Source organism: Oryx dammah, unplaced genomic scaffold (assembly GCF_014754425.2).
Source record: "Oryx dammah isolate SB20612 unplaced genomic scaffold, SCBI_Odam_1.1 HiC_scaffold_19, whole genome shotgun sequence".
Taxonomy (NCBI): Eukaryota; Metazoa; Chordata; class Mammalia; order Artiodactyla; family Bovidae; genus Oryx; species Oryx dammah.
The window spans coordinates 84,799,908-84,827,805 of NW_024070203.1; the positions used below are offsets into that span (position 1 = coordinate 84,799,908).

Consider the following 27,898-nt stretch of genomic DNA (forward strand, 5'->3'; position numbering starts at 1 on the left):
ATCCCAGAACACTTTAAGTTCTTGGAAAAAGGAAAAAAGGCAAAGTGCCTATTATATAGGACAATAAAAGCTACAGAGAAAAGAGAAAAATTGTTTCGGTTTTTAAACTGCCATAATTTTTACTGAGTGCTTGTTTCCCCAGCAAAAATACTAACTGATACTGACATTTTAAATGGTTCTACCTTACTTTGAAATTAACACATCATTGCTGTAAGTGAAGGTGAAAGTCATTCAGTCTTGTCTGACTCTTTGCGACCCCAGGGATTATACAATCCATGGAATCATCCAGGCCAGAATACTGGAGTGGGTAGCCTTTCCCTTCTCCAGGGGATCTTCCCAACCCAGGGATTGAACCCAAGGCTCCCACACTGCAGGTGAATTCTTTACCAACTGAGCTACCAGGGAGATGGATGCTCATTAAACTTAAATTTCATGATGTATGTATATCAAATAATTATGCTGTACACCTTAAGTTTATACAGTGTTGTGGCCAGTTATCTCAATAAAACTGGCAGAAAAATTCAATTGAGAAGTTTAATTTAATAAAGCACCAATTTCCTTTTCTTGGCCACTCTCTCCCTTTCTTTACTCACAAGTTTCGGTATACTTACCTGAATCACACCGCCCAGAAAGGAAACAGCTGCAGCAACACTGATCCTTTGCATCTCAAAGTCAGATAATCCCAGTACACTTGTGTTACTGTGTGTGGTGAGGTTCTGACTGCTCAGAGGGACAAGTCGTTCCACTGCATTAGCTGATATTAAGGATGTCAAGGCAAAAGTGCCTAAAACGGGGAAGGGAATCCTCTGTTAGTATCAGACTGAATAAACATTATTGTATTCCACCATTAAAGGTGAATCTATCTTGTAAAACCAAAACATCTATTAGAAGGACCCTCCTCTACATCCCCACTACTCTACCCTTGACTCTATGGAATAAACAGAAACTCACCTTTATATACACATATTTCTTGCACATACAGCCACACTATCTACTTGCTATTCCCTCCTAGGCCATATGTTTTCCCACCTCTCTGAAGATCTATATAGAGAATCCAGGACAGGGATAAAGATACTAGTGGCTCAAAGGTTAAAGCGTCTGCCTGGAATGCAGGAGACCCAGGTTCGATCCCCGGGTCAGGAAGATCCCCTGGAGAAGGAAATGGCAACCCACTCCAGTACACTTGCCTGGAGAATCCCATGGAGGGAGGAGCCTGGTAGGCTACAGTCCATGGGGTCGCAAAGAGTCGGACACGACTGAGCGACTTCACTTTCACTTTCATGGACTTGGTATGGACTTGAATCCAGCTCCTCCATTTATCACTATTGCAACATAAAGTACATTATTCTGAGTCTAAATTGCCTCATCCATAAAGTGAGGGTGTTGCTGTGGCTCTTGTTCAGTTGCTCAGTCGTGTCCAGCTCTTTGTGACCTCATGGACTGAAGCACGCCAGGCTTCACTGTCCTTCTCCATCTCCCAGAGTTTACTCAAACTCATGTCCATTGAGTCAGTGATGCCATCCAACCATCTCATCCTCTGTCGTCCCCTTCTGCTCCTGCCTTCAATCTTTCCCAGCATTAGGGTCTTTTCTAATGAGTCGGCTCTTTGCATCAGATGGCCAAAGTAGTGGAGCTTCAGCTTCAGCATCAGTACTTCAGGGCTGATCTCCTTTAGGATGGGCTGGTTTGATCTCCTTGCAGTAGAAGGGACTTTCAAGACTCTTCTCCAACACCACAGTTCAAAAGCATCTATTTTTCGGCACTCAGCCTTCTCAATGGTCCAAATCTCACATCCATACATGACTACTGGAAAAACCATAGCTTTGACTATATGGATCGTTGTTGGCAAAGTAATGTCTCTGCTTTTTTTTTTTTTTTTTAAATGAGGGTAATAATGCCTATAGTCTAGAGTTTGAGAAGAATATGAAGGAGATGATAAACACCTCAATAAGCTCATATGGAAAACGGGACCCTTTGCTGAATCTGAGACTCATTGCCGAAATGCTTGCTCCCCCAATCTACTTAGACAATCTACTCTTGTCTTTCCTTGTTGGGCTCAAATCCCATATTCAACATAGCTCCATCGCAGACCTTCCAGGCCAGGCTGAATCTTTCTATTCAGGGCACAGAGACAACAACATGCTGTGGCCCATGAAATGGTTAAATATACCACTCCTGTCTACCATCCCTAGATATGGTTCAAAGGTATTTCCCAAGAATTGTCCTGGCCTCACAGAAATGCAGGGTCATTTTCACCGTGTTCCTCTCTTTCTGCCAAGAGCTCTGATGTTCTTATCTTGGCACAGCATGTCTGAGAATGCAGCCACACCAGCAGGCGGATGCCAGTTCCCACAGAGAGGGTGCAGCAATTTGGGATTAAAGAAACAAATTGCAGCATTGTGCAAACATTCCAGCTCACTACCTAAAGACCTTAGTTTGCCCCAGATCATAACTGACACTTTGTGGAAAAGAGTCTACATCATAAGGTGTAGACATCTCAACAAATGGCATGCAGCCTCATAGAGCAACAGAGCCAATTCAAACAGAGACAAGGTCTCAGTAAAAACCCAACACAAGCAATCCCTTGGTTTCACAGGAGAAGGCAGTATGTGCTGTGATCCAGAATAGTATGATGATGGTAGCCTCCAATACACCTCACCTTAAATCCCAGCACACTGAATCTCAATCTCTTTATCTAAACATAGAAAGCATTCCTCACGCAATGGGGTTGTGATGAGACTTAAAAGAAATCATGTAATCACCTGGAGAAGGAAATGGCAGTGCATTCCAGGACTCTTGCCTGAAAAATCCCATGGACAGAGGAGCCTGGTGGGCTACAGTCCATGGAGTCAGGAGAGTTGGACATGACTTAGGAACTAAAATATTATACACACACACACATATTTATATATATGCCACATATCACAACATATGGCACCTAAAAAATAATTCATAATGAGATTAAAACCAAAATGCTCTATTATTCAATATTAACTGCTCCATTGAGTTGATGGTACATAAAAAATGGAAGAAAACTGAATATAGTTCTCTCAGGAAGCTAAGTCATTCTCAATAAATCATCAATAACTATCAACTGCCACGATCACTGTTTTCATCATAAATTATTAAATTAAGAACACATCAAAGAACAAATATATCTAATGATTAGAGACAAGGTTCTGTCATCAAGGATAGGCAATACCAAATAAAGAATATCTGCCATAGAATCTGTTCTTGATAAGACAGTTTTTCCAAATACGTTACAATAAAGTTTCTCAAAGTTTGATAGTCCTGAGAGTAAAGAAGTGTGTCTTTTGGCCTTTAAGTCTAGGACATAGAGCAAAATGATTTGTACGAAAGCCATTGAACAAACGACTAGAGAACTGAGAACAAAGACGATCTAGGGTTAATTTTTAAGTTTAGGCCTACTTTTCCCAGGATTTGGAAGAAGAGAAGAAGGACTTGAACGGTAAGAGAAAAAGGGCATCTAAAAAGTCACATCCCAAGATGTGTCTCTAGAGAGAGAGATTCCCAGAAGGGTACAGGGGTACACTGTGCCAACATGGTTATGGAAGTACTGCCTCTTTTTCAAAGGCTGTTGCTTTGCTGTTTCTGAGACAGCTGATCACAGTCTAGGATGTTGAGGCTGTGGTGACTATATGAGGGTGCTGGGAATGACATTTGACCTTCTCTCTCTTATTGGTCTGGCTTCATCTTGATCTCCTCCCCACTTCTCCTCTGCTCCTTCCCTCACTTTGTCGACCTTTCATCCTGTCTAGGGAGAATCCCATGGATGGAGGAGCCTGGTGGGCTGCAGTCCATGGGGTCGCTAAGAGTTGGACACGACTGAGCAACTTCACTTTCACTTTTCACTTTCATGCACTGGAGAAGGAAATAGCAACCCACTCCACTGTTCTTGCCTGGAGAATCCCAGGGATGGGGGAGCCTCGTGGGCTGCCATCTATGGTATCACACAGAGTCAGACATGACTGAAGCGACTTAGCAGCAGCAGTAGCAGCAGCAGGCTTTAAGCCTACAAGTGGTAACTTTGAAAGTTAAGTGAGTGTTACTAGCTCAGTCATGTCCAACTCTCTGTGATTCCATGGACTGTAGCCAGCCAGGCTCCTCTGTCCATGGAATTCTCCAGGCAAGAACACTGGAGTAGGTAGCCATTCCCTTCTCCCAGGCATCTTTCCAATCTAGGGATCCAACCCAGGTCTACCACATGGCAGGCAGAATCTTTACCACCTGAGCCACAACCACTAAACCCATCTAGTCGCTTTAGAGTACTGAGGGTAGCAGGGCCTCAGGATTGGACAAACCTAAGTTCAAATTCCTGGTCAACTTATCGAACCTCACTCAGCTTCCTTACTGGTAAAATGATGATAAATATCTAGTTATAAAATTTGGGTAGAGATTCAGTGAGATTTCATATGTAAAAATCATCTATCACAAGTCCCACCCCATTTGGTAAATAAATATTTGCTTACTTTTCTTCTAAAGACTACCCTCGATGATCTCCTTAATCTTTTCTCTAAGTTTCTGAACAGATTATTCTCTTTAAAAATATTTTTCTCTAATTTTAGAAGATAATTAGATCTTACAAATTGTCACTTAAGGGTTATCTTGAACAATTTTGCTTCCACTGGATTGATACCCAAGTTTCTGTTCTTTTCCTCTTTATTCTAAGATATTTTCTTCGCAAGTCACAAGAAGCAATCAATGATTTAATCTTTAAAAAATATAAATAAATTTATATTAAAAAAAGAAAAAAATATATATGTATTTTAAATTAAAATAAGAAAAAAATCACATTGTTTAAAAAAAGTACATTTGGTATCTTTATAGTCTGGCTTTTAACTTATTTGCTTTTAAACATACCTCAAGCATAATTTATTATTGAATTTCCTAACTCATTATTGCATTCTAACTACCTGAATTGGAGTTAAAATCCCAGATAAAGTGATTGTTCTTTATGAAAGCAACATCAGTCTTTTAATAGTAGAATGGAAGTAGGAAGCTTCACACACTTCCTTACTAAAGTACAACAAAATTATTTAAAAGAAAACTATGTTCTCGATACTAAATATTTTTAGGAAATTTAGGTGAGATTCACTTGGTTCTTAAATTTAAGATCATAGGAAAGCAAAAAGTAATCAGTATATTTCTTGAGTATAAATAGATACAGTGTTAACCTTTTAATATTATTTGAAAGAATTCTAAATCTCTTAGGATAAACAGAGAAATGAGAAGGTCCAGCTGACTCTGTCCTTTGGAGAAGTATTGATACAGATGAAGAAATAAAATGCCTTACACATTTATTGTGTTGCACAGTGTCTACAGGAAAGTCTGTTTATATGTATTTTGAAATGTATATTATTAACCTAGTAGACTACAAGATTCCTGTTAATAATATTTGTTAACTGTTAGCTGTTAACAATATCTGTTAAATACAAAATGTTATATAAATGGCAGTTTCACAGCAATGCCACCAGTAAAATGTCTATAATGATTCCTTAGGAAATAAAGTGGTTTATGTAAACTCATACTTATGTATATCAAGTTAAGTATTTTAGACTTTGTAAAGTAATTATAGTCTATTGGGAAATTTTTTTACCTTGTTCATGTATCCTTTGTTTAACAGAGGCAATGCTTTAAGGTCAGCTCTACAAGAATCTACTTTTTTGTGCTAGTGACATAGTTAACTGTTTTGAAGAATGAAAATAAATTGTTAGGAAATTAGAGAGGGAAAATTTGAATATAATAGGCTTTAAGAACTTTTAAATCATTATTGTGCTTTTTTCCCTTTATATCAACACAAAAGGAAACTGCATCCTTGAGCAGCTGGTTGAAAAGAGGAAAAGCTTGGGCTTTAGATGTAGCCAAATCTCATTTGTAATCTGGGCTTCCGTCATAGCTCAGTTGGTAAAGAATCCGGCTGCAGTGCAGGTGACACCAGTTCTATTCCTGAGTTGGGAAGATCTCCTGGAGAAGGAAAAAGCTGCCCACTCCAGTATTCTGGCCTGGAGAATTCCATGGATACAGTCCGTGGGGTCGCAAAGAGTCGGACAGGACTGATTGACTTCACTTTCACTTTCATGCATTGGAGAAGGAAACAGCAACCCACTCCAGTATTCTTGCCTGGAGAATACCATGGATGAAGGAGCCTGGCAGGCTACTGTCCATGGGGTCGCAAAGAGCTGGACACGACTGAGTGACTTTTCTGTAATGGTGACACCTTTTATTAATTTTTATGTGGCAAGTAACAAACTAGATACTTGCCCATCAATGATCTCATCTAATGCTCACTACAATCATGATTTTTTTTTTTTTGGCATTTTACTATCAAGAAAGCAGCAAATAGATCTTTAAAACTTTGCCCAAGGTCATGCAGATAGCAAAGAACAAATGTGACACACACCCAGATATATCTAACTTCCAAGTCTTTGTTTTTAACTAGCCTACTCTATTATCAGATTACTTGTGATTCACATTTCATTTGATAATGCAATGTTAGGCAGGAGAGGTATACTAATGAGAGTGCATGTAGAATCTAGCTTGGAAGAAACCTAAAAGATTGTATAATCCAATTTTTTTTTTTTTTTTTTTTTTTGCTGCACTGGGTCTTCATTGCTTTGTGCAGGAGCTCTCTAGTTGTGGCAAGTGGGGGCTACTCTTTGTTGCCATGCGCGGGCTTCTCACTGCAGTGGCTTCTCTCTTGCTGTGGAGGCTGTAGGCTCGCAGACTTCAGGAGTTCTGGCTCACGGCTCTAGAGTGCAGGCTCGGGGGTTGTGGTGCATGTGGAATCTTCCCAGAACAGGGATTGAACCCATGTCCTCTACATCAGCAGGTGGATTCTTACCCATCGTGCCACCAGGGAAGCCCTAATCCAATATAAATGTGTGGAAAATAATTTTTAATATTTGAGTGACTAAGTTTTATACAGTCTTTTCTTTTCCTCAGTGTGCTTATTTTCATTTCATTGTAATCTGAGAACATTGCCCTTCTCTTACAACTTAAGAATGAATGGAATCTTTAACAATAACCTTGTTTACATAGGAATAGAGCAATAAGTCACAGTATAAGACACAAAAAGTTAAATATCTTATCCTAAAATTTACTGATATTCAGTTCAGTCCAGTTGCTCAGGCATGTCCAGCTCTTTGTGACCCCATGGACTGCAGCACGCCAGGCCTCCCTGTTCATCACCAACTCCCGGAGCTTACTCAAACTCAGTCCATCGAGTCTGTGATGCCATCCAACCATATCATCCTCTGCTGTCCCCTTCTTCTCCCGCCCTCAATCTTTCCCAGCATCAGGGTCTTTTCCAGTGAGTCAGCTCTTCACATCAGGTGGCCAAAGTACTGGAATTTCAGCTTCAGCCTCAGTCCTTCCAATGAATATTCAGGACTGATTTCCTTTAGAATGGACTGGTTGGATCTCCTTGCAGTCCAAGGGACTCTCAAGAGTCTTCTCCAACACCACAGTTCAAAAGCATCAATTCTTCGGCACTCAGCTTTCTTTATAGTTCAACTCTCACATCCACATTACTGATATTATTTGCTGATAATATTTGCCCTAATATTTTCAATAATAAAGTGAGAATTGCATTGGAAATGTTATCATTAACAAATGATCACTCTGAGTCCCTTTCATTAGTAACATGGGAAGCATAAGAATAGGCAAAATTATTACCTGTGGCAACATGACGCCCCATTCCAAATATGGCGTAAATGATGGCGGGAAACAGAGACCCGTACAAGCCAAACACCGGGTGCACGGATGACAGAACCGCAAAGGCCAGCCCTGTGGATGCAGGGGAAACAGGACCGTCTTTAACCTCAAGATACAGTCCATTACAAAGCAGAAGCTATTGGTTTATTAATGACGAAAGGAACCACAATTTATTTATTCCACTTGTTCAGGGAGAGACAAAGGAACCACAATTTATTTATTCCACTTGTTCAGGGAGAGACTAGCAACATTGTCCAAATATCAGAAAATTTACTCATTAGCTCATGTTTACATTCCAATTCTAAAACCGTTCTTTTTGGCCTACTACATTTTACCCTGGCTACAAGAAGTCTACAAGAAGACATTAGCTCAGAGTGTCTTCCTGGTAAAAGTGATAGCATCACAGCAAAACATCTCCACACACACTTAGAGGATCATTTTCACATGTTCATTCTATTCACACGATAACATCTGTGAGATTGAAGGAAGCAGGAGCAATACCATGGACAGATAAGAAGCCTGACATGAAAGGTGACTGATACTGGGTCACAAGGGACACACACATTCAAAGTTGCCTGGCTGACTGACTAGCTGACTAGCCTAAGATTGTGTATCGACCAGCGTGTGACTCCTTGCATGTCTCATTACTGGACCCCGGCTTATATATTCAGGTATAATTTCTTAGAATGAAAAAAAATCAACTTTATGTATTCAAAGAATAAGTAAGGAGTAATTCAAAACTGTTCCTTTTTATTCTCCTTAGATACTACTGCTTGCCTAGTTTGGTTGTTACAGGCACACACAAAATTTTCGTAGGCATGTCTAAATTAACACTAGCCATTTAAATGTGACCAAAGTATGTGCGAGTATAAATTGATTAAAGTAATCTTGTTTGTGGCTGTTCCTTGGCACTAAACAGCTAGTTCAGCTGGGTTCTGATAACCCATTCAAATTTGTACAATATAATGATAGCCATTTGATTGGGCATAGTGGACTTGACAAGCTACAAAAAGATTTGAGGAAGGAGGTAGCGTTATACTCTAGATTACCTGAATGTTAGGCCAGTTGATGATTCACACTGTGGAGCCTGGTACTCTGGTTCCCAGATCAGTACTTTTTTACTGCCTAACTTTTACTAATGTAAAGTTAATTTCCTTAAAATAAACTCTAGCTCTACATCAAATATTTTTTTCAAGCAGTACAGGATAGTTCAGTTATGATTAAAATGTATGAAAAATCTACCAATTACTAGTCCTTTCTTAATTTTTAGAAACCTACTTGCAGAGTCCAAAAGACTGTTCTATACATCTGTGTCTCTTTGGATTCATGTTGATGTATGGCAAAACCAATACAATATTGTAAAGTAATTAGCCTCCAATTAAAATGAATAAATTTAAAATTTAAAAAAAAAGCTCAAAAAAAAAAAAAAAACCTACTTGCATCGCTTGTTTGCTAACAATTTATTCCTAAAAGTCTCGTGAAAACAAATAAAAAGCGGTTATAGAAGAGTCAGCGGCAGACGCTGCTCTAGAATTTCACACAGGTATGGTGAGAGGCAGCAATCTTGTTGCTGAGAAAGGGGGTGCAAAGGTTCATATCTCTAAGCCAGGTTAGCACTGTAAGGCTAAATATTTCCCCCATACCAATAACAAACACCTCCTGGCATTGGTAGGGCAAGCAACTGTGAAAACATTGTGCTCATTACAGCAGTCATGAGGAGGCCCCAACCATAGAGCTATTTACCCCTCTTAGGGGCCGCCAGACATGTAACAAGCCTGCTCCGCCCCCGGTACCTGACGTCTGCCCTCTGCGCTCGCACTCCCTAACCATAAAGTAGCACATAACCCCTCTGTCTCAAGCTCCTATTTCTGAGGAGTCAGACTAAAGCACATTTAAATTTATTTCTCTATTAATAGATTATAATCTTTTATTTTAGGTTTATAACAAGTTAAAAACAAAAAAGCTCTATTAGAATTGCTGATAAATATAAAATTGCAAAACATTTCAAGTTTTTGCATACAAAAGCTTAAACAGTTTGAGAATTAGCCAGTTCCATGACAATGTCCTTTATACAGTGCCTTACAATGAGCTTTATTTCATCTTCATCAAGTTAATTTTTTGTGGCAACTTACTCTTGACCAGACCACAAAAATATCTGCAGCTGACACGATTCCAATGAGCAGCCAAGTTCAAAAACAACTGGACTAGATGATGATCATTTCCTTTTATCTAGTTTGTTCCCGTTTTTATGTTTCATATTCAGTGCTCGCATTTCATTCAGTTTATGTTTTCCAATCTCTGTCTCTCTTTTTTCTATTGTTGTTCTTTCTAAAGTCTTTATCATGTGTAGTAGAAAAGCTTTTATATACACTCCAGTGTTCTTGCCTGGAGAATCCCAGGGATGGGGGAGCCTGGTGGACTGCCATCTATGGGGTCACACAGAGTCGGACACAACTGAAGCGACTTAGCAGCAGCAGCAGCAGCAGCAGCATATATATAGATGTATAATATATATTTTTTAGAAAACATGAATTTTTGCTTAGCTAAAAAATGTATGACATTTTGGTTCTACTTGTTTGATTAAGTGCCGGGGTCCAGCCCCCGCAGGATCCAGGGGAACCTGAAGGAAAAACGGCGTCAGCGGATGATTTAGAGAGAGATAAGGAAAGAATATTGTAGATAAGAAAATAGAGGAGAGACAGAGGCTGATATTCCTTGGTTTACATAGAAAGCCAATAAAACTTCGAGACAAGAAGTTTGCCCTGTTCCCGGAGGCCACAGGTGCCTTCCCGGTCTCCCAAGGGAGTGAAGACGCAGAACGTCTTCCCGTTCAGGTCTTAGAAACCCGGGCAGATAAGTGAACGCAGGGAGCCTCCACGCTCCAAGGGATTAGCCTGGAAAAAAAAAAAAAAGGGAGGGGGAGAGAGAGAGAGGGAGGAAATGATTGACACAAGGAGACCAAGCTACTTCAGTAATCGAGGCCCAATAGCTTTATTTTTTAAAGGTACTTTTATACCTTGTTTTGTACATAGAGGGAAATGAAAGATGCAAAGTCATACAGAGTCAGCCCAAACACTATATCTGTTTTGTCTTTATCAAAACCAGAATTTTTTCTGCAAACCTTTTCCATAAACAATGTTGTGTACATCATCTTCTGGCCTTGGAGGCCTATGAACATTTTATGACCCTCTTTTGATAAAGTCTTCTCAACCAGAAAACTTATTTTCCCTTGAAATGTTTTTTCTTATATTTCTAATCTATGTCAGCCTCAAAAAGTATTAAACAGAGTTACATTCTCACGAAGCAAAGGTGCAGTGAGTTACAAGAAAGAACCAATTATCTCAAAAGTCTGATGTGGTTAAATTCAAGGCTACACTTGTTTTTCTTACATTCCAACTATATTAACTAATGCACTCCCAGGTGCAGAATGGATAAGAGATATGGGAACTTAGCAACAAGCATTTGGCCAAATAATGGAATCCTACATTAACACTACTCTAATAACTTTTAACTCTTTGAAAGGCTCTATGTTTTAGGCTTTCCATGCCTCTCACAGTTGGGAGGATGTAAATAATCATATGCGTAGCTGCAACAGTCTGAATATACTTGCAGAGCAAGCTATAATGCTAACAGAGGGGGTTTGATTTGAAATATTTTTCTCATGTCCAGGAGACTTATTAGCTATAGCCCTAAGTTAATTTTCTCCAGAGAAAGGTGATCAGGGTTAGCCCCCTGTTAATGTCAGAGGAGCTGGTGAAAGTCATGAAATAGTAAAACAGACAGATTCTGGTTTTGGGGGTAGATGCTCAAGAAAGCCTAGGGACCCCACTGAGTTCTGAAGCCTTGCTTAACAGTTCTCTTCCACATGACCTTGTCATGGGTGGGATCTCCCGTGGTGGCCCCTGGCAACTAAGTATGAATAGAATGCTAGATTTCTAATTTATGGTCACTCAAAACTTTCATATAATTCCATTTATTCTGATATCTAGTATGACTGCTAGAAGTCTAGAAACCTTATTATTTTGGCGATTTAAAAAAAAAAAATTTGATGAGTCTTGAAACTTCTAACCCAATTCTGAGAATATAAAGGAATACCATGTTGTAAAAAAAAAAAATAAGAAATTTATATGTGATACAATATTATTAACTAAAGTACTGATTTTTTTCAAATTTCAAAAAATTTTATGCTAGTAGCCATTAATTGTTTTTATACCTTATTCAAGATGCCACCTTATATTTATTTGCATTGAGCAGCTTCAGCTCCATGCAACAAATTCTGATAAATTCTCTTTTCATTTTTATTCCATTACAAATGTTTTCTAATTTTCCTTGTTATGGCTTCTTAGATACATCCATCATTTAAAAGTGGACACTTGATTTCCAAATATATGGGGATTTTAAGTATCTGCTATGTTAATTTCTCATTTTGATATTAAGTTCTCATTTAAATGCTTTCTACTCTGCAACCACCCTCTGTGTTTTTTCAATCTTTTAACTTCATTGAGGCTTTCAATAAGTATGTCAAAGATCTCTCTTGGTAAGTATCATATGGCACTTGAAAATATGTCTCTTATTTCAAATATTTTTTGATATCGTTTGCCAATATAATTCCACAGTGATAAGAGAACAGACTCTATGATTTCAGTACCTTTAGGCCATGAAATTTTTGCATGTTGTTTTACATTTTTACATCCCTGGATATGTTCCAGTGTCTCCTGGTTTATAGTTTATGCAAACTTGAATGGAATTTGTATCCTGCTGTTGTGTGAAAATTGTATAAATCTTAATTATGTTGAATTGGTCCATAGTGCTTTTCAGGTCTACTATATCCTACTTTTCTATCTATTCATTCTATTAATTTTTGAGAGTTTGATATTTAAACGCCAACTAAAAATCTTATCTACTTAAAAAATAATTGTAATATATAGTGAAGTGAGGGTCAGTTGACCAGTCATGTCGACCTAATGGACTGTATGTAGCCTGCCAGACTCCTCTATCCATGGGATTTCCCAGGCAAGAATACTGGAGTGGGTTGCCATTCCCTTCTCCAGGGGATCTTCCCGCCTCAGGGATCAAGCCTGGGTCTCCGGCATTGCAGACAGATTCTTTACCAAGGAAAGAATGGTGGCTCTTTCCCTGAGCCACCAGGGAAATCACATATATACATATGTATATATATGAACAATATGCAACTTTGTTCTGTATTCTCCAAGTATCCTTTAAATGGGTTATCATACATTCGTAATTTAAAAATATACATACCTGCAGCCATGACTCAAGGGAAGGTGAGTTGGGAAAAGACAGTGGTCTAATTAATTTCCGTTAAAATATCTTTGGAAATTTTACAAAAATATATGATCACGTGAAGACAAGAGGCACATGCAAATGGAGATGCAGCACTAAACAAGGTATATACTGAGCATGTAAACACAAGTGTGATATGTTTTATACATGAATTGTGTGTGTGTGTGTGTGTGCTCAGTCATATCCTACACTTTGCAACCCCAGAGCCTGCAGCCTAGCAGGCTCCTCTGACCATGGAATTTTCTAGGCAAGAATACTGGAAAGTGAAATTGTTAGTCATTCAGTCGTATCTGACTCTGTGATTCCATGGACTGCAGCTCACCGGGCTCCTCTGTCCATGGAATTCTCCAGGCAAGAAAATTTGAGTGGGTAGCCATTCCCTTCTCTAGGGGATCTTCCCAAACCTGAGACTGAAGCCAGGTCTCCTGCATTGCAGACAGATTCTTTACCACCTGAGCCACCAGGGAAGCCTCATAAAGCTCTACTATGAAACCAAATCCACTTACTGAATTCCATGAGAGAATTAAAGGAACAAGAAATATGAACTGTAAGGTCCTTGGCTGAAACAAACATTATCCAACATTAAACAATTTATGTTCAGTTTCTAGAACAATCAGTGTAGTCAAACTTTGAAAATAAAGAAACTGTGAGAGATATGATCATAGAAACTTTTATTGGAGGATTACAATTTGTGTGGATTAAAACTTGGACAGAATTTTTACAAGTTTTCCACAGGTTGCCCATGTTCCTAAAGAGCTGTGAGAGACTTGGTTCTGATAAAATTGATTTTGTCATTAAGAATATTTTCTACGGCTCTTTTGTTGACTGTCACATTTTTTTGGCTTCTAAATATTATTCCTTTTGTCCTGGAGGCTCTGTGTTTCATTGCTATAATTTACCCTGTCCACTATACCTTTCTTAAAGCGCTTACCCATTGACTCCCAGAGCACCATGACATTCATGGACCACATTCCCCTTTGCTAGCTTCTCATCCACTTAAATATCACTGTTTCCTAAGGTTTCTTCCATTCTGATTCCTCTGTTTATTCTAGAGGACCATCCATGCATGATTGATGTCGTGGGATTGGATGGGATAATCATGGTTAATTCAAATATCTTAATAATATTCTCCTAAACTCTAGATCCAGAGGTATATCAACTAGAGATCCCACGGACACTCACATAACAATCCCAAAATGAAAATTGCTTATTAATTATTTATTTTGATCCCATCCACCATAAATTCCACCACCACAACAAAACAGTATGCATTAAATACAAACACAAAATGTAGCTAATTCCCTGTTTACGTAACCCCTATCTCAGAAAATCACGCTGTCACCCATCTAGTCACCCGATTCAGAAATGTAGAAGTTGTCAAAAACATGCTTTTTCTTTTTCACCCTCACGTCCCTGAGTACGTTGATCGCCTTAGCTACTCCATTTAAAACTGGTGGATTCTTTCTCTCCCACTGCTGCTACTCCTGCCTTTCTCTGTTCCAACCACAGAACAAGATTTCTCCTACTTAGTCTTTCCTAACTAGTCTCTTGCCTCTGTCAAGTATATAATATAAGCTGATGCCAGAGTAATTTTTTTACAATACAAACTTTGGTCACCCCCTGTCATCCCTCAAGATCCACTGATGTTCTCGTGGAAAATAAGCCCAAACACTTTTCCATGTTATTCAATAAGACTTTTACGATCTGGACTCTGTTAACCTCTCCAGCTACAACTCCTACCAAGTGGGATTATTGACAAGGATTTAAACAAACTACACTCTTTTATTCTTCTTATCACTGCATATTTTTCTTCTTTCTACAGTGCCCTGCATCTGTGAGCTACCTGGAAAACTCATATTACCCTTCAAGATTCAGTTAAAGTATAATTTCCTCTTGACATCCAATCTCATCACCACTGTAGGAAGAGATGATAATGTTATCTGTGCTACTGCTGTACCTTGTACATTCTTCATTCATATGACGTATCAAAATTATTCTAAAAACATGCTTTTATGTCCAGGTCTTCAATTATATTGTGAGATATATTATTAAGGCAACTAATAAGAATAGTTGACTCATTGGAAAAGACTCTGATGCTGGGAGGGACTGGGGGCAGGAGGAGAAGGGGATGACAGAAGATGAGATGGCTGGATGGCATCAGTGACTCGATGGACGTGAGTTTGAGGGAACTCCGGGAGTTGGTGATGAACAGGGAGGCCTGGCGTGCTGCAATTCATGGGGTTGCAAAGAGTCAGACACGACTGAGTGACTGAACTGAACTGAACTGAGTGTGTCAAGCAAAGTACTAGGATCTCATTCATAGAGTGCTGATAAACACAGGAACAGGCCCAGGAATAAAATGATACACTTATCCAAAGCTATGAAGGCTATGAGAAGAAAAACAAAGGAACAAAGCAAAGAAAGGCCTTGATTATTAGCTGAATGAAGGCACAAGCCAGGTTAAATCGTTCAGAAGATAATAAAGAGGTCAGGAAATGAAGTTAGTGAGCAGTTCATTGCAGAAACCAGCACCAGCTCAAAGGTGTTGAACTTTAATTTTTTAGGAGGTACTGATCACAGCGCAAAGCATGACCGGGGACATCAAGGCTTCTCAGAGGTCCTGATACCGTTTCCCCTTGATTACTCTATCCAAGTAAAGTTGAACAGGAATGGCCTCAAGGTATATTTTAGTGTTTTTTTTTTTTTTTTTTTTTTTTTGAGCACCACGTTTATATAACACCCCTCTAAACCACTCATTAGGCCAGAGATCAGCAAAGGATAAGAACTTTCCTTCCAACTTTACACTGACTGCTAGCTAATGTCTCCTGCCCTTTCATATCTCTTCATAGGTAGCTGCACCTTCTCACTGACTCCTGTGGGCTCAGTCTCACCTACCGAAATTTGAGGCCTGCTCATATGCTGGTCGGAGAAGGCAATGGCACCCCACTCCAGTACTCTTGCCTGGAAAATCCCATGGATGGAGGAGCCTGGTAGGCTGCAGTCCATGGGATCGCTAGGAGTCAGACACAACTGAGTGACTTCACTTTCACTTTTCACTTTTATGCATTGGAGAAGGAAATAGCAACCCACTCCAGTGTTCTTGCCTGGAGAATCCCAGGGATGGTGGAGCCTGGTGGGCTGCTGTCTATGGGGTCACACAGAGTTGGACATGACTGAAGCAACTTAGCAGCAGCAGCAGCATATGCTGGTAGGAATTAGAAAAGACTATGCAATCTAGATCTTTTTCACCCAGAATCTTGGAACCAGGTACTAATCCTGAGTTGTTCATACACTTTGACTGAGCTACTGATACTTTCTCCAGTTTGACCTTTCGGGTCCTGGTCCCCACTGGTTGACACCCACGTACTAAATTTTATACTCACCGGCTTTGTGAGTTTGTATGCTTCTGCTAACCTCCCTGCATCTGACCTCAATTCCACCTTCTCAAATATCTGGATTCCATCCACCTCTGTCTAGGATAGTGACAATGCCACCACCTCAGATCAAGTGGCAAAGCACAGGTCCTCAGATTCCTCTCCACCACCTCCCACTTCCTCTACCCAAGAGGAGGGCTGCAGATTGGAGGGTCAAAGTAGGACACTCTGAAGGAGATGCATTTCATGATGGGAAAGGCCATGTCCACCCATATGTGTATTTTTGCTCTTCTACTATTTTGCTCCTTGGAAGAAAAGCTGAGACGAACCTAGATAGCATATTCAAAAGCAGAGACATTACTTTGCCAACAAACGTCCGTCTAGTCAAGGCTTTGGTTTTTCCAGTAGTCATGTATGGATGTGAGAGTTGGACCATAAAGAAAAATGAGCACTGAAGAATTGATGCTTTTGAACTGTGGTGTTGGAAAAGACTCTTGTGAGTCCCTTGGACTGCAAGGAGATCCAACCAGCACATCCTAAAGGAAATCAGTCCTGAATATTCACTGGAAGAACTGATGCTGAAGCTGAAACTCTAATACTTTGCCCACCTGATGTGAAGAACTGACTCACTGGAAAAGACCGTGGCGCTGGGAAAGATGGGAGGAGAAGGGGACGACAGAGGAAGAGATGGTTGGATGGCATTACTAACTTGATGGACATGAGTTTGAGCAAGCTCCAGGAGTTGGTGATGGACAAGGAAGCCTGGCATGCTGCAGTCCATGGGGTCAGAAAGAGCCGGACACGACTGAGTGACTGAACTGAACTGAACCATTTTGCTACTGATATGATAATAAAAGACCAGGACCTGCCTCAAGACTAACTGTGATACGTCTCTTTCTTTCCATAAGCACATTCTAATCTCAGCTTTGTGAGAAGAAAAGAAATACTAATAGCTCTTCAATCTCAGGCCTAAATTGTTGTGCCCCACCCCAACTTTACTAGATCTATGTTTTAAACAATAATTCAGCTAATAAAGTGAGATGTATTCCCTAAATGTAACCTGTGTATAGAGTTCCCCTGAGATCCTCTCCAGAGAACCAGTGATTAGTAGGACTTGATTTCTTAAAATTCTATTTCATATAATAGCATGTTGTTGTTCAGGCACTCATGTCTGACTCCTTGCAATGCCATAGAGGAAAGCAAGGTTTCCCTGTCCTTCACTGTCTCCCAGAGTTTGCTCAAACTCATGTCCATTGAGTCAGTGATGCCATCCAATCATCTCATCCTCAGTTGCTTCTTTCTCTACTGCCCTCAATCTTTCCCCAAATCAGGATCTTTCCCAATGAGTTGGCTCTGCACATCAGGTAGCCAAAATATTAGAGCTTCAGCTTCAGCATCAGTCCTTTCAATGAATATTCAGGATTGACTTCCTTCGGGATTGATTTATTTGATCTCCTTGCAGTCCACAGGACTCTCAAGAGTCTTCTCCAGCACCACAGTTCAAAACAATTGATTCTTCAGTGCTCAACCTTCTTTACAGTCTAACTCTCACATCCATACATACTACAGGAAAACCATAGCTTTGATTAAACCAACTTTTGTCAGCAAAGTGATGTCTCTGCTTTTTAATATGCTAAGTTTATCATAGCTTTACTTCCAAGGAGCAAGCATCTTTTTAATTTCATGACTGCAGTCACCATCTGCAGTGATTTTGAAGGCCAAGAAAATAGTCTATCACTGTTTCCATTGTTTCTCCATCTATTTACCATGAGGTGATGGGACTGGATACCGAGATCTTAGTTTTCTAAATGTTGAGTTTTAAGCTAACTTTTTCACTTTCACTTTCCTCAAGAGGCTCTTGTTCTTCTTCATTTTCTTCCATAGGGGTGGTGTCATCTGCATATCTGAGGTTGTTTATACTTCTCCTGGCAACGTTGATTCCAGCTTGTGCTTCATCCAGCCCAGCATTTTTCATGATGTACTCTGCATACAAGTTTAATAAGCAGGGTGACATATAAGTTAAATAACCTTTGACCTACACCTTTCAGTTTCGAATCAGTTCACTGTTCCGTGTCTGGTTGCTTTTTGACCTGCATACAGGTTTCTCAGGAGACAGGTAAGCTGGTCTGGTCTTCCCATCTCTTTAAAAATTTTTCACTGTTGGTTGTGATCCACACAAAGACATTAGTGTAGTCAATGAAAATGATGTTTTCCTGGAACTCTCTTTCTTTTTCTATGATCCAACAGAGGTTGGCAATTTGATCTCTTGTTCCTCTGCCTTTTCTAAATCCCCAGCTTGTACATCTGGAATTTCTCGGTTCACGGAGTGCTGAAGCCTAGCTTGAAGAATTTTGAGCATTACTTTGCTGGCATCTGAACTGAGTACAGTAGTACAGTAGTTTAACATTCTTTAGCATTGCCTTTCTTCGGGATTGGAATGAAAACTCACCTTTTCTAGTACCATAGCCACCAATGAGTTTTCCAAATTTGCTGGCATATTGAGTGCAGCACTTTAACAGCATCATCTTTTAGGAACTGAAATAGTTCAGCTGCAATTCTAACACCTCCACTAGCTTTATTTGTAGTAATGCTTCCTAAGGCCCACACTTCACACACCAGGATGTCTGGCTCTCGGTGAGTGACCACACCATCAATGGTTATCCAGATCTTTAAGAGCTTTTTTTTGTTCAGTTCTTCTGTGTATTCTTGCTACCTCTTATTAATATCTTCTGTTTCTGTTAAGTGCACACTGCTGCTGTCCTTTTTTGTGCATCTTTGCATGAAGTGTTTCCTCGGTATCTCTAATTTTCTTGAGATCTCTAGTCTTTCCCATTCTATTGTTTTACTCTATTTCTTTGCATTGATCACTGAGGAAGGCTTTCTTATGTCTCCTGGCCGTTCTCTGGAACTGTGCATTCAGTTGGGTATATCTTTCCTTTTCTCTTTTGCCTTTCACTTTTATTCTCTTCTCAGCTACTTGTCAGGCCTCCTGAGACAACCATTTTGCCTTTTTGCATTTATTTTTCTTGCCGATGGTTTTGATCACTGCCTCCTGTACAAACCTCAATCCATAGTTCTTCAGGCACTCTGTCAGATGTAATCCCTTGCATCAACTTGTCCCTTCCTCTGTATAATTATAAGGAATTTTGTTTAGGTCATACCTGAATGGCCTAGTGGTTTTTCCTACTTTCTTCAATTTAAGTATGAATTTTGCAACACAGAGTTCATGATCTGAGCTACAGTTAGCTTTCAATCTTGTTTTTGCTGACTATATAGAGTGTCCATTTTCAGCTGCGAAGAATATAATTAATCTGTTTTCTGTATTGACTGTCTGGTGATGTCCTTGTATGCAGTCATCTCTTGGGTTGCTGGAAGAGGGAAATATTTGCTATGACCAGTGCATTCTCTTGGCAAAACTCTGTTAGCTTTTGCCCTGCTTCATTGTGTACTCCAAGGCCAAATTTGCCTGTTACTCCAGGTATTTCTTGACTTTCTACTTTTGTATTCCAGTTCCCTATGATGAAAATTAGACCTTTTTTTTTTTTTTTTTGGTGTTAGTTCCTGAAGGTCTTGTATGTCATATCATAAAACCACTCAACATCAGGTTCTTTGGCATTAGTGGTTGGGGTATAGACTTGGCTACTGTGATATTGGGGTTTGCCTTGGAAGTGAACCAAGATCATCTGTTTTAGAGATTGCACCAAAGTACTCAATTTCAGACTCTTTTGCAAATATGAAAGCTACTCCATTTCTTCTAAGAGATTCATGCCCATAGTAGTAGATATGATGGTCATCTGATTTTTTTTTTTAATTTTTTATGGTCATCTGATTTAAATTCACCCATTCCCATTCATTTTAGTTCACTGATTCCTAAAATGTTGATGTTCTCTCTTGCCATCTCCTGTTTGACCACTTCCAATTTACCTTGATTCATGGACCTAAGTTTCCAACTTCCTATGCAATATTGTTCTTTACAGCATCTGACTTTGCTTTCACCACCAGACACATCCACAACTGGGTATCATTTCTGCTTTGGCTCAGCCTCTTCATTACTTCTGAAACTATTTCTCCGCTCTTCTCCAGTAGTATACTGGACACCTACTAAGCTCGCGGGAGTTGAGGGTGGGGGGGTGGTTGTTCATCTTTCAGTGTCATACATATCTTTTTGTCTTTTCATACAGTTCATGGCCTTCTCAAGGCAAGAATGCTGAAGTGGTATCTTATAATCTTATAATACCAGGTATCTTTAGCTATTCAAGTCTTGCCAGTGTTTTTTTAAGACTGTCACTTTTTTCTCTATGTTCACCCAATTTTTATCACCAGATATTAATTTCATGTCATTCTTATTAGATAAGATTGTACATTCTTCATTTTTCCAAATAAAAACACAATATTATTTGGCAGCTCCCTGGATTTATACAAGCTACTCAGAAAGTGGCTGAAAGGAATATTTTGCACATTTTCATTAAGAAAATGTTGCCACCCTTACATTCCCACACCAGAATATCCTCAAGGTAGAAATAATAAGATCATATTCTCATATATTTTTGTACAAATTTGAGACAGGGAAAAACAAGGCCTTTGTGGGCTAGGTTTTTGCCTTTTTGTTCTCTCTTTCCAAAATCATAGCAAAAGCCTGTATTTTTTCAAGTACTTTTAAAAAATAGAAATGAATAAAGAACCCTAGAAGACACATTAGTATTCTTAAAAACAAAATAATTAGGTAGTAGTAGGCTCTCCCAAGAATTACATATAAAAAAATCAAACACAAATTGTGTGGGTGATGATAAAAGTTATTTCCCTATGGCAACTGTTTATGGTGGTCTTAGCACTATTATTAATAAACCACAATGTGATCAGCTGTCTGGTTCACTGCATCAATGGGCTCAGGGTTAAGTGATATTAAGAGTGGATCTCCCAGGGTAAACTTGCATCTATCCAAGAAATATAGCTGTATGAAAACAAAATTCCTATAGACATACATTCTCTCGGTTCACAAACAAGTACTGTTAAAGATCATCGGTTCTAATCACTAGACAGGTTAAGGCAATAGGTTCATCCTGTAACATATTGTACAGATGAGATTTCACAAGAGTGAAAATAAAGAATTATCATGGTCAAAAAGCTTCATGATCAACAGATCTATGAGCTTAAATATTAGAAACTGTAAAAGATTAAAAGTGTCTATGGAGAAGAGTATCCCCCAAAACAGTGGACACAGGTAAGCCCTATCCTATCATTTGAGTTATTTTTTTACCATCAAGAAACATTTGAGTACCTACTATGTGCCAAATACATTGACAGGAGCTGAAAGGGTTTCTTAGGATGCAGGACATTTATCGCTAAAACCAGAATGGTTGGTCAACCTAGACTATAAACAGTCTATACCTTCAAAGAACTAATAGCCTAGAAGAAAAGTCAAATATAAATCAAAACCAAATGTGATAGTGTTAGTGAATTGGATAAGTGGGAAAGCAAAATAGAGGTATCTATCAAGTACTTTCTGAAAATCCATAGTTCTCAACCCTAGCTGCTCATTTTACTTTATTTTTATCATCACTTGAGGAAGCTGAGGTACAAATTAAATGATTTGCCCTAAATTCTCAGAGATTTTTATTTAACTGGAATAGGGTTGGGGCACGGGTATTTTTTCAAGTGCCACAAGAGATTAAAATATGCAAGCATTTTGAGAACTACTAACCTAACCCAGCTTAAGTATGTGAAAATATACTCAGATAAAGAGGGTCAGGGGAGAAAAATTATCCATTTAGGAGCAAGCAGTACGTGCAAATGTCCTGAGGCAAAACAAGCATGACCCTTTAGAACACTAAGATCCGTTCAGTGAAGCCAGAACATAGGATGAAAACAATATGAGTGAGATACAGGTAACTTGAAAAACCTTTTCAGAAGTTCATGCCTGTGTAAAAAGAGAAAAGTTGGATATTTATAGTTTGCTTTTTATATAAAATATCTTGTTTTTCTGAATGCCTTGATGGGTTTGAACAATCAAAGTGTCTTTGAGTTGAGTTTGAGAACTTCCTACTCTAGACCTGAAGAGGATGAATAACAGCAGTGAAGCAGATTTAATGTAAAAGCATAGGGGATATTGAGGATTCTGACAAATTGCAAAGCCCACGCCCACAGAAAGGGTGCAGGCACCACTCAACTTCAGCTTGTTATTTCCATTCAGGAATATTTGCTGTTAGATAATTAGATTTAAATAAAGGGGGAAAAATCTCAATTTTAAAATGAGACAGCCACTTCATTCTTACCAGAGCTCTTCGTAAATGCCCTCTGTTCTTCCCCAGCAGCATACTGGACACCTTCCAACATGGGGGACTCAGCTAGCATCACATCCTTTTGCCTTTTTATACCATCCATGGGATTCTCCAGGCAAGAATGCTGGAGTGGGTGGCCATTTCCTTCTCCACCCCAGTGAACCATGTTTTGTCAAAATTCTTCACTGTGTCCCATCCATTTGGCATGGCCCTGCCTGGCACAGCTCATGGTTTCATTGAGTTGTGCAAGCCCCTTCACTACGACAAGGCTGTGATCTGTGAAGGGGTGAGCCACCTCTGCCACGTGGTAAAAGCTATTTATTGTTTGTTGAATTCGCAGGCCAGTATTAAAGCACGTCTCTCCTCTGTCCCTCACCCTAAGCTAGTCTAGCAGGGGGCATGAGCGGCTCTCAAGGGAAAGAACAGGAGCTCTGGTGTAGGTACTCCTTCCCCCTGGCACACTCCTCTTCCCTCTCAACCAGAATCTCTGGGTTTTATTGTATCAAGGAAGCTGACACGTCATCACGGATGGGGCAGCCTCAGGGGCTGACGTGCAGTGTGCTTCTCAGTGTCATCCCTAGTCCTGCTCAGGTTATGTCTGCTGTACTCAAGGCAAACTGGAGAGCAGAGGACAGCGAGGGATGTGGGGTGGAGCCTGGTAGATTTATATTTCAGTCTCTCTTAGCAGTACTGAGGGCAAGATACCCAAGGTTCTGAACCTCAATCTCCTCTTCTCATGAAAATGAATATGAATAGAAAGTATATATATATATATGGATTTAGAAAATTGGAGACAATTTGTGTAACGTTTAAATTGGAATGACACTCAAATGCGTAGTTAAGGTGACTGGAAGTAACCCAACTTAAACCTAATTTACAACAAAAAAGTGTTTGCACGTGCAAGTGAAAAGCCAGAAGTGTACTAGCTATCATCAGGACTCGGTTTCTCTCTACTGTCCCCCTTGCTGTGTTGGCTTCATTTCCAGGCTTTTGAAGCCGAGGGAAGATGTAGAGGAATGTCATCCTTACTGTTAGTAGTCCCAGCACAAAGGAAGATGCCTTTTCCTTTTTTTCCTCAAAGGTTCTGCACATGTCCCAAGATCCAGACTGACTGGACCACTCTCAGGCGACAGGTATCGCCATCACCATTTTAAAGTAAGAAATGACTGGTCTGTGGTATAGTAAACCTTCCTTGTGCCTAGAGGAGAAAACGCCACGACTGAACCAGTAACTGACCTGGTGTAAGGAATAGTGCTCATTATCAACATGAGCCCCAAGTCTTTACGTGGACTAATAACTATCTGGATGCAGCTGTCAACACTGTTGCACATTATAATCTGGGACAATTGAAAAAAGAAGAAACACATGTCCTCCATGTCTGGGAATTACTCCCGGGAAATCTCATTTAATTGTTTGAGATGAGACTCAGGTACCAGTGTTCTTTTAGTCACCAAGATGGCTCCAATGGGTCCCCAAAGTTGAGAATCCTGGTCGAGGGATACTTATTTTACTGATCAGCCTAGAGCAAAAATTAGAACCTCACTTAAACCACGTATACCAAAAATGGAAGGGGCAGGGGGGTTGTTCCTTAAAACAAATCCAAGAATTACTAAGAGCAATTCTTGTATTATTACTAAAAGTAATTAGTTACAAAAATTACTAAAAGCAGGGATGGATCCTGGCTGGCAAAAACAGAAGTGTACTATTATATAGGCCACATACATACCTTATCTTCACAACCACCGCCAATCTATTTTGTTGCAAACCTTCCCAAGTTTTCAACACTCTAAAATGGAAAGTCTTGGTTCTTCCATGTGAACTGGTCTAAATATTACAGGGAGTATTATTCTAACTGCAGAAATATAAAAGTAACCTTTTAACACACAAATCACCATTAATTTACATTTAAGAAAGAAAGAAAATTAGAAATGCTGGATGAAGCCCAGAACTTTGAGTGAGAGCATGCATCATGGGATGAGAGAAAATGGAGAAGTGAAAAACCAGCAGCGTTCCTTGCTCCTGGGTACATTTTTATGGAGGTCAGCGGAAGTATGAGTGAGTGAGCAAAAGTTGCTTAGTCATGTCCGACTCTTTGCGACCTCATAGACTATACAGTTCATGGAATTGTCCAGGCCAGAATACTGGAGTGGGTAGCCTTTCCCTTCTCCAGGCAATCTTCCCAACCCAGGTCTCCCTCATTGCAGGCGGATTCTTTACCAGCTGAGCCACAAGGAAAGCCCCAGGGCAAGTATACTTTAGATTTATTTAGCAATATTTGGCTTCCATTGTTCTTAGAGAAGAGAACAGTTACCATTCAATAAATATAACAAATTATTATAATTTATCTAAATTATAATCTACATGGTTATAATGATTAAGAGGGTTAGGTTAGAGATATGTAGCTAATGCTACATCTCTTAATCCTCAAGGCTGAAACCATGCAAGGAAAATTCTCAGACAAGCCTTTAATTTTCACAGCGAATGCTTCCAGGAATTCCACTTACTGTTCCACATGTCGCTAAGCTGCCCTCAGGAGTACAAAGGAAATCAGCTTCCACATATTTTGGTACCAGTAATGCCGCAAGTTCTACATTATTATAGGAACGTCCACCCTCTGTCTGTGGCCCAGAACACTGTGGTTTGAGCATCAGACAGCCCTATGGCAGCATAAAATTTTCATGATTTGGCAACAAAAATTCTAGGTGATCCCACAGAATGCAAGTCAAAACATTCTCATATTCCTCCTCAGTGTATTAGGTACTTATATGGTAAGTCATGCATTTTAGCTCTCCACCCTGTCTCAACGCTTGAGTTTTCAGATTGAAAAAAAAGTCTTCCCTCAAGTGGTCATCCAGGGCAGAATGTGAACTAACGTATTTACACTCTAGGAGTTTTATACTGCTTAACTTGCCAACCATGTCGGTGACATGTTTAAATTAATGACATTCGTTTGTTGATCCTCAAACTACATTTTGTAGTGAGATGTCAATTAAAGAACATTTTGGTACATGCCAGCTATAATGGTTTTCACCTGATGTTAGTGATGAGTGTTCCCAAATGTTTTTAATATTAAAAAAAAACACAAATCATTTCTAAGAAATATTTGAACATGGTGAAAGAATGACCTAAAGTTCCTTTTCTTTTTTTCATTAAAATAAGCACATCTACATTTATATTTTTACCCTGGGGAGGAAATATTTTGGGGACCCCTTTAGCAGTCTTCTATAGTCTATAAACTCCTTCCCAGAATACTTTCTTAAAATAAGTAAAAGAAAATAGAATTATAGAGAATTATAGAATTATAAAGAAATAAAGTATATTAAAATATATTGATACAGGTTCCTGAAGTTCCTGTTGATTTAAGGACTTAATCTTGTGTGTGTGTGTGTGTGTGTGTGTGTGTGTGTGTGCGTGCGCGCGCTCGTGTGCGCTGTCCCTTCAATCATGTCCGACTCTTTGTGACCCTATGGACTGTAGCCTGCCAGACTCCTCTGTACATGAGATTTTCCAGGCATGAATACTGGAGTGGGTTGCCCTCCTCGAAAGGATCTTCCCGACCCAGGGATTGAACCCCTGTGTCTCTTACATCTTCTGCGTTGGCAGGTGGGTTCTTTGCTGCTAGCGCCACCTTGGAGTCAGTCATTTCAGTCGCTCAGTCATGTCCAACTCTTTGCGATCCCATGGACTGCAGCACACCAGGCCTCCCTGTCCATCACCAACATTGCCACTTGGAAGTCCCCTCTTAAAGATTTTATTCAAGAGGGAGTTCAAGGCATTTCAACAAAACATGTTAGAAAGTGCCTTATCAGAGGAGACAAATTCACACTTAGCGGGAAACCAGGAGAAAGGGTGGCAGCAGACGCGTGAATGATGGGGACTGCGGCAGAATATAAAGCGCATGCCCTGTCTACAGTGGGAGCCAGAAGATTTTCCCCACACAGAAACATAAGACCCTCATGGCCGTCTATTTCCCTTTTGCAAGAGAAGCCGGACATCTAGATTTTCATCTAGATGGGTTAATGTTGGCTTGAGAAAAAATTAAACATGGGGACAAAGGGAATGCAGGTAAACCTTTTATCATATTTGTCTGGGGGCTACAAGTTTATAAATTCAGGAAAGTAAGGAGAATTGGAAGAAATTAATTACTCATATTTTAATGTATCTTTTACTATGAGTATCTTTATTACATTTATTTTTAAAATATAAAGATAAATTTAAATTTCCCTTCTGAGAGTGGCAGCAAGATACCATAAAATAATAAAAGTCTCTAGGAGGCAAACTGCTTCGTGATTCCAAGAAACATTTACTGAAAACCTGTGCCTGCTAAGTCACTTCATTCGTGTCCGACTCTGTGCACCCCCAGAGACGGCAGCCCACCAGGCTCCCCTGTCCCTGGGATTCTCCAGGTAAGAACACTGGAGTGGGTTGCCATTTCCTTCTCCAATGCATGAAAGTGAAAAGTGAAAGGGAAGTCGCTCGGTCGTGTCCGACTCTTAGTGACCCCATGGACTGCAGCCCACCAGGCTCCCCCGTGCCTATGCACCAGGTAATATATAAACCAGTGAGAGTATAAAGATTAAAACATTCTTTCCAAAGCTTACCCACCAGTGCATAAAGAATTGTACCAAAAGAACACAATACAATCTGTTAAGGCCTATCATAGAGATACGTAAAAAGTACAAAGGGAGTAGGAGATACATCTTTCCAGAAGACTGGCAGGGATTCTCAGAGGAAAGATCTCTTTGAGTAGACCTTTGTATTAAGGGGCCCAGATTATTAATGATCTAACAGATTATTCTAAAGAATTGGGCTTTATCCCAGTGGAAACAGAGGGCCATGGAAGAATTCTGAACACAAAACTGAACATATGGTTAGACATAGCATGGAATGGCCTACATGAGGAGACAGACAATGAAGACTCACAAGATGATGATTTCAATCATTTAGGGGCCCAGGGCGGTAGCAGGGGACATGAAGTGAGACTGCTTGGTTGGAAAGATATTTAGGAAACAGAAACACCAGGCCCTGGTGGGTGATTGTACCCTGGTGGGTATAGCAGCGAAAGAGAGGGAGGAGCTGGGAATGACTTGAGACTACATAAGAGGCAGTCTAGTACAAAGCTTGTAGAAAGGGGAGCACATAGTCCCTGGAGCCAGACTACTTGGGTTAAAATCCTGTCGCTTCTAACTCACTTACTGTGTAACTTTA

General features: G+C 39.8%; 1 protein-coding gene across 1 annotated transcript in view; it reads right to left on the minus strand.

Annotated features, from left to right (window-relative positions):
- SLC26A7 (solute carrier family 26 member 7) overlaps positions 1–27,898 on the minus strand; it is a 148,140-nt gene that overhangs the window by 115,350 nt on the left and 4,892 nt on the right. Inside the window, exons 3-4 of the mRNA XM_040261102.1 lie at positions 7,696–7,806; positions 612–784 (exon numbers count right to left, since the gene is read on the minus strand). Of these exons, the coding sequence (XP_040117036.1) occupies positions 612–784; positions 7,696–7,806 (284 nt within the window). The remainder of the gene's footprint in view (positions 1–611; positions 785–7,695; positions 7,807–27,898) is intronic.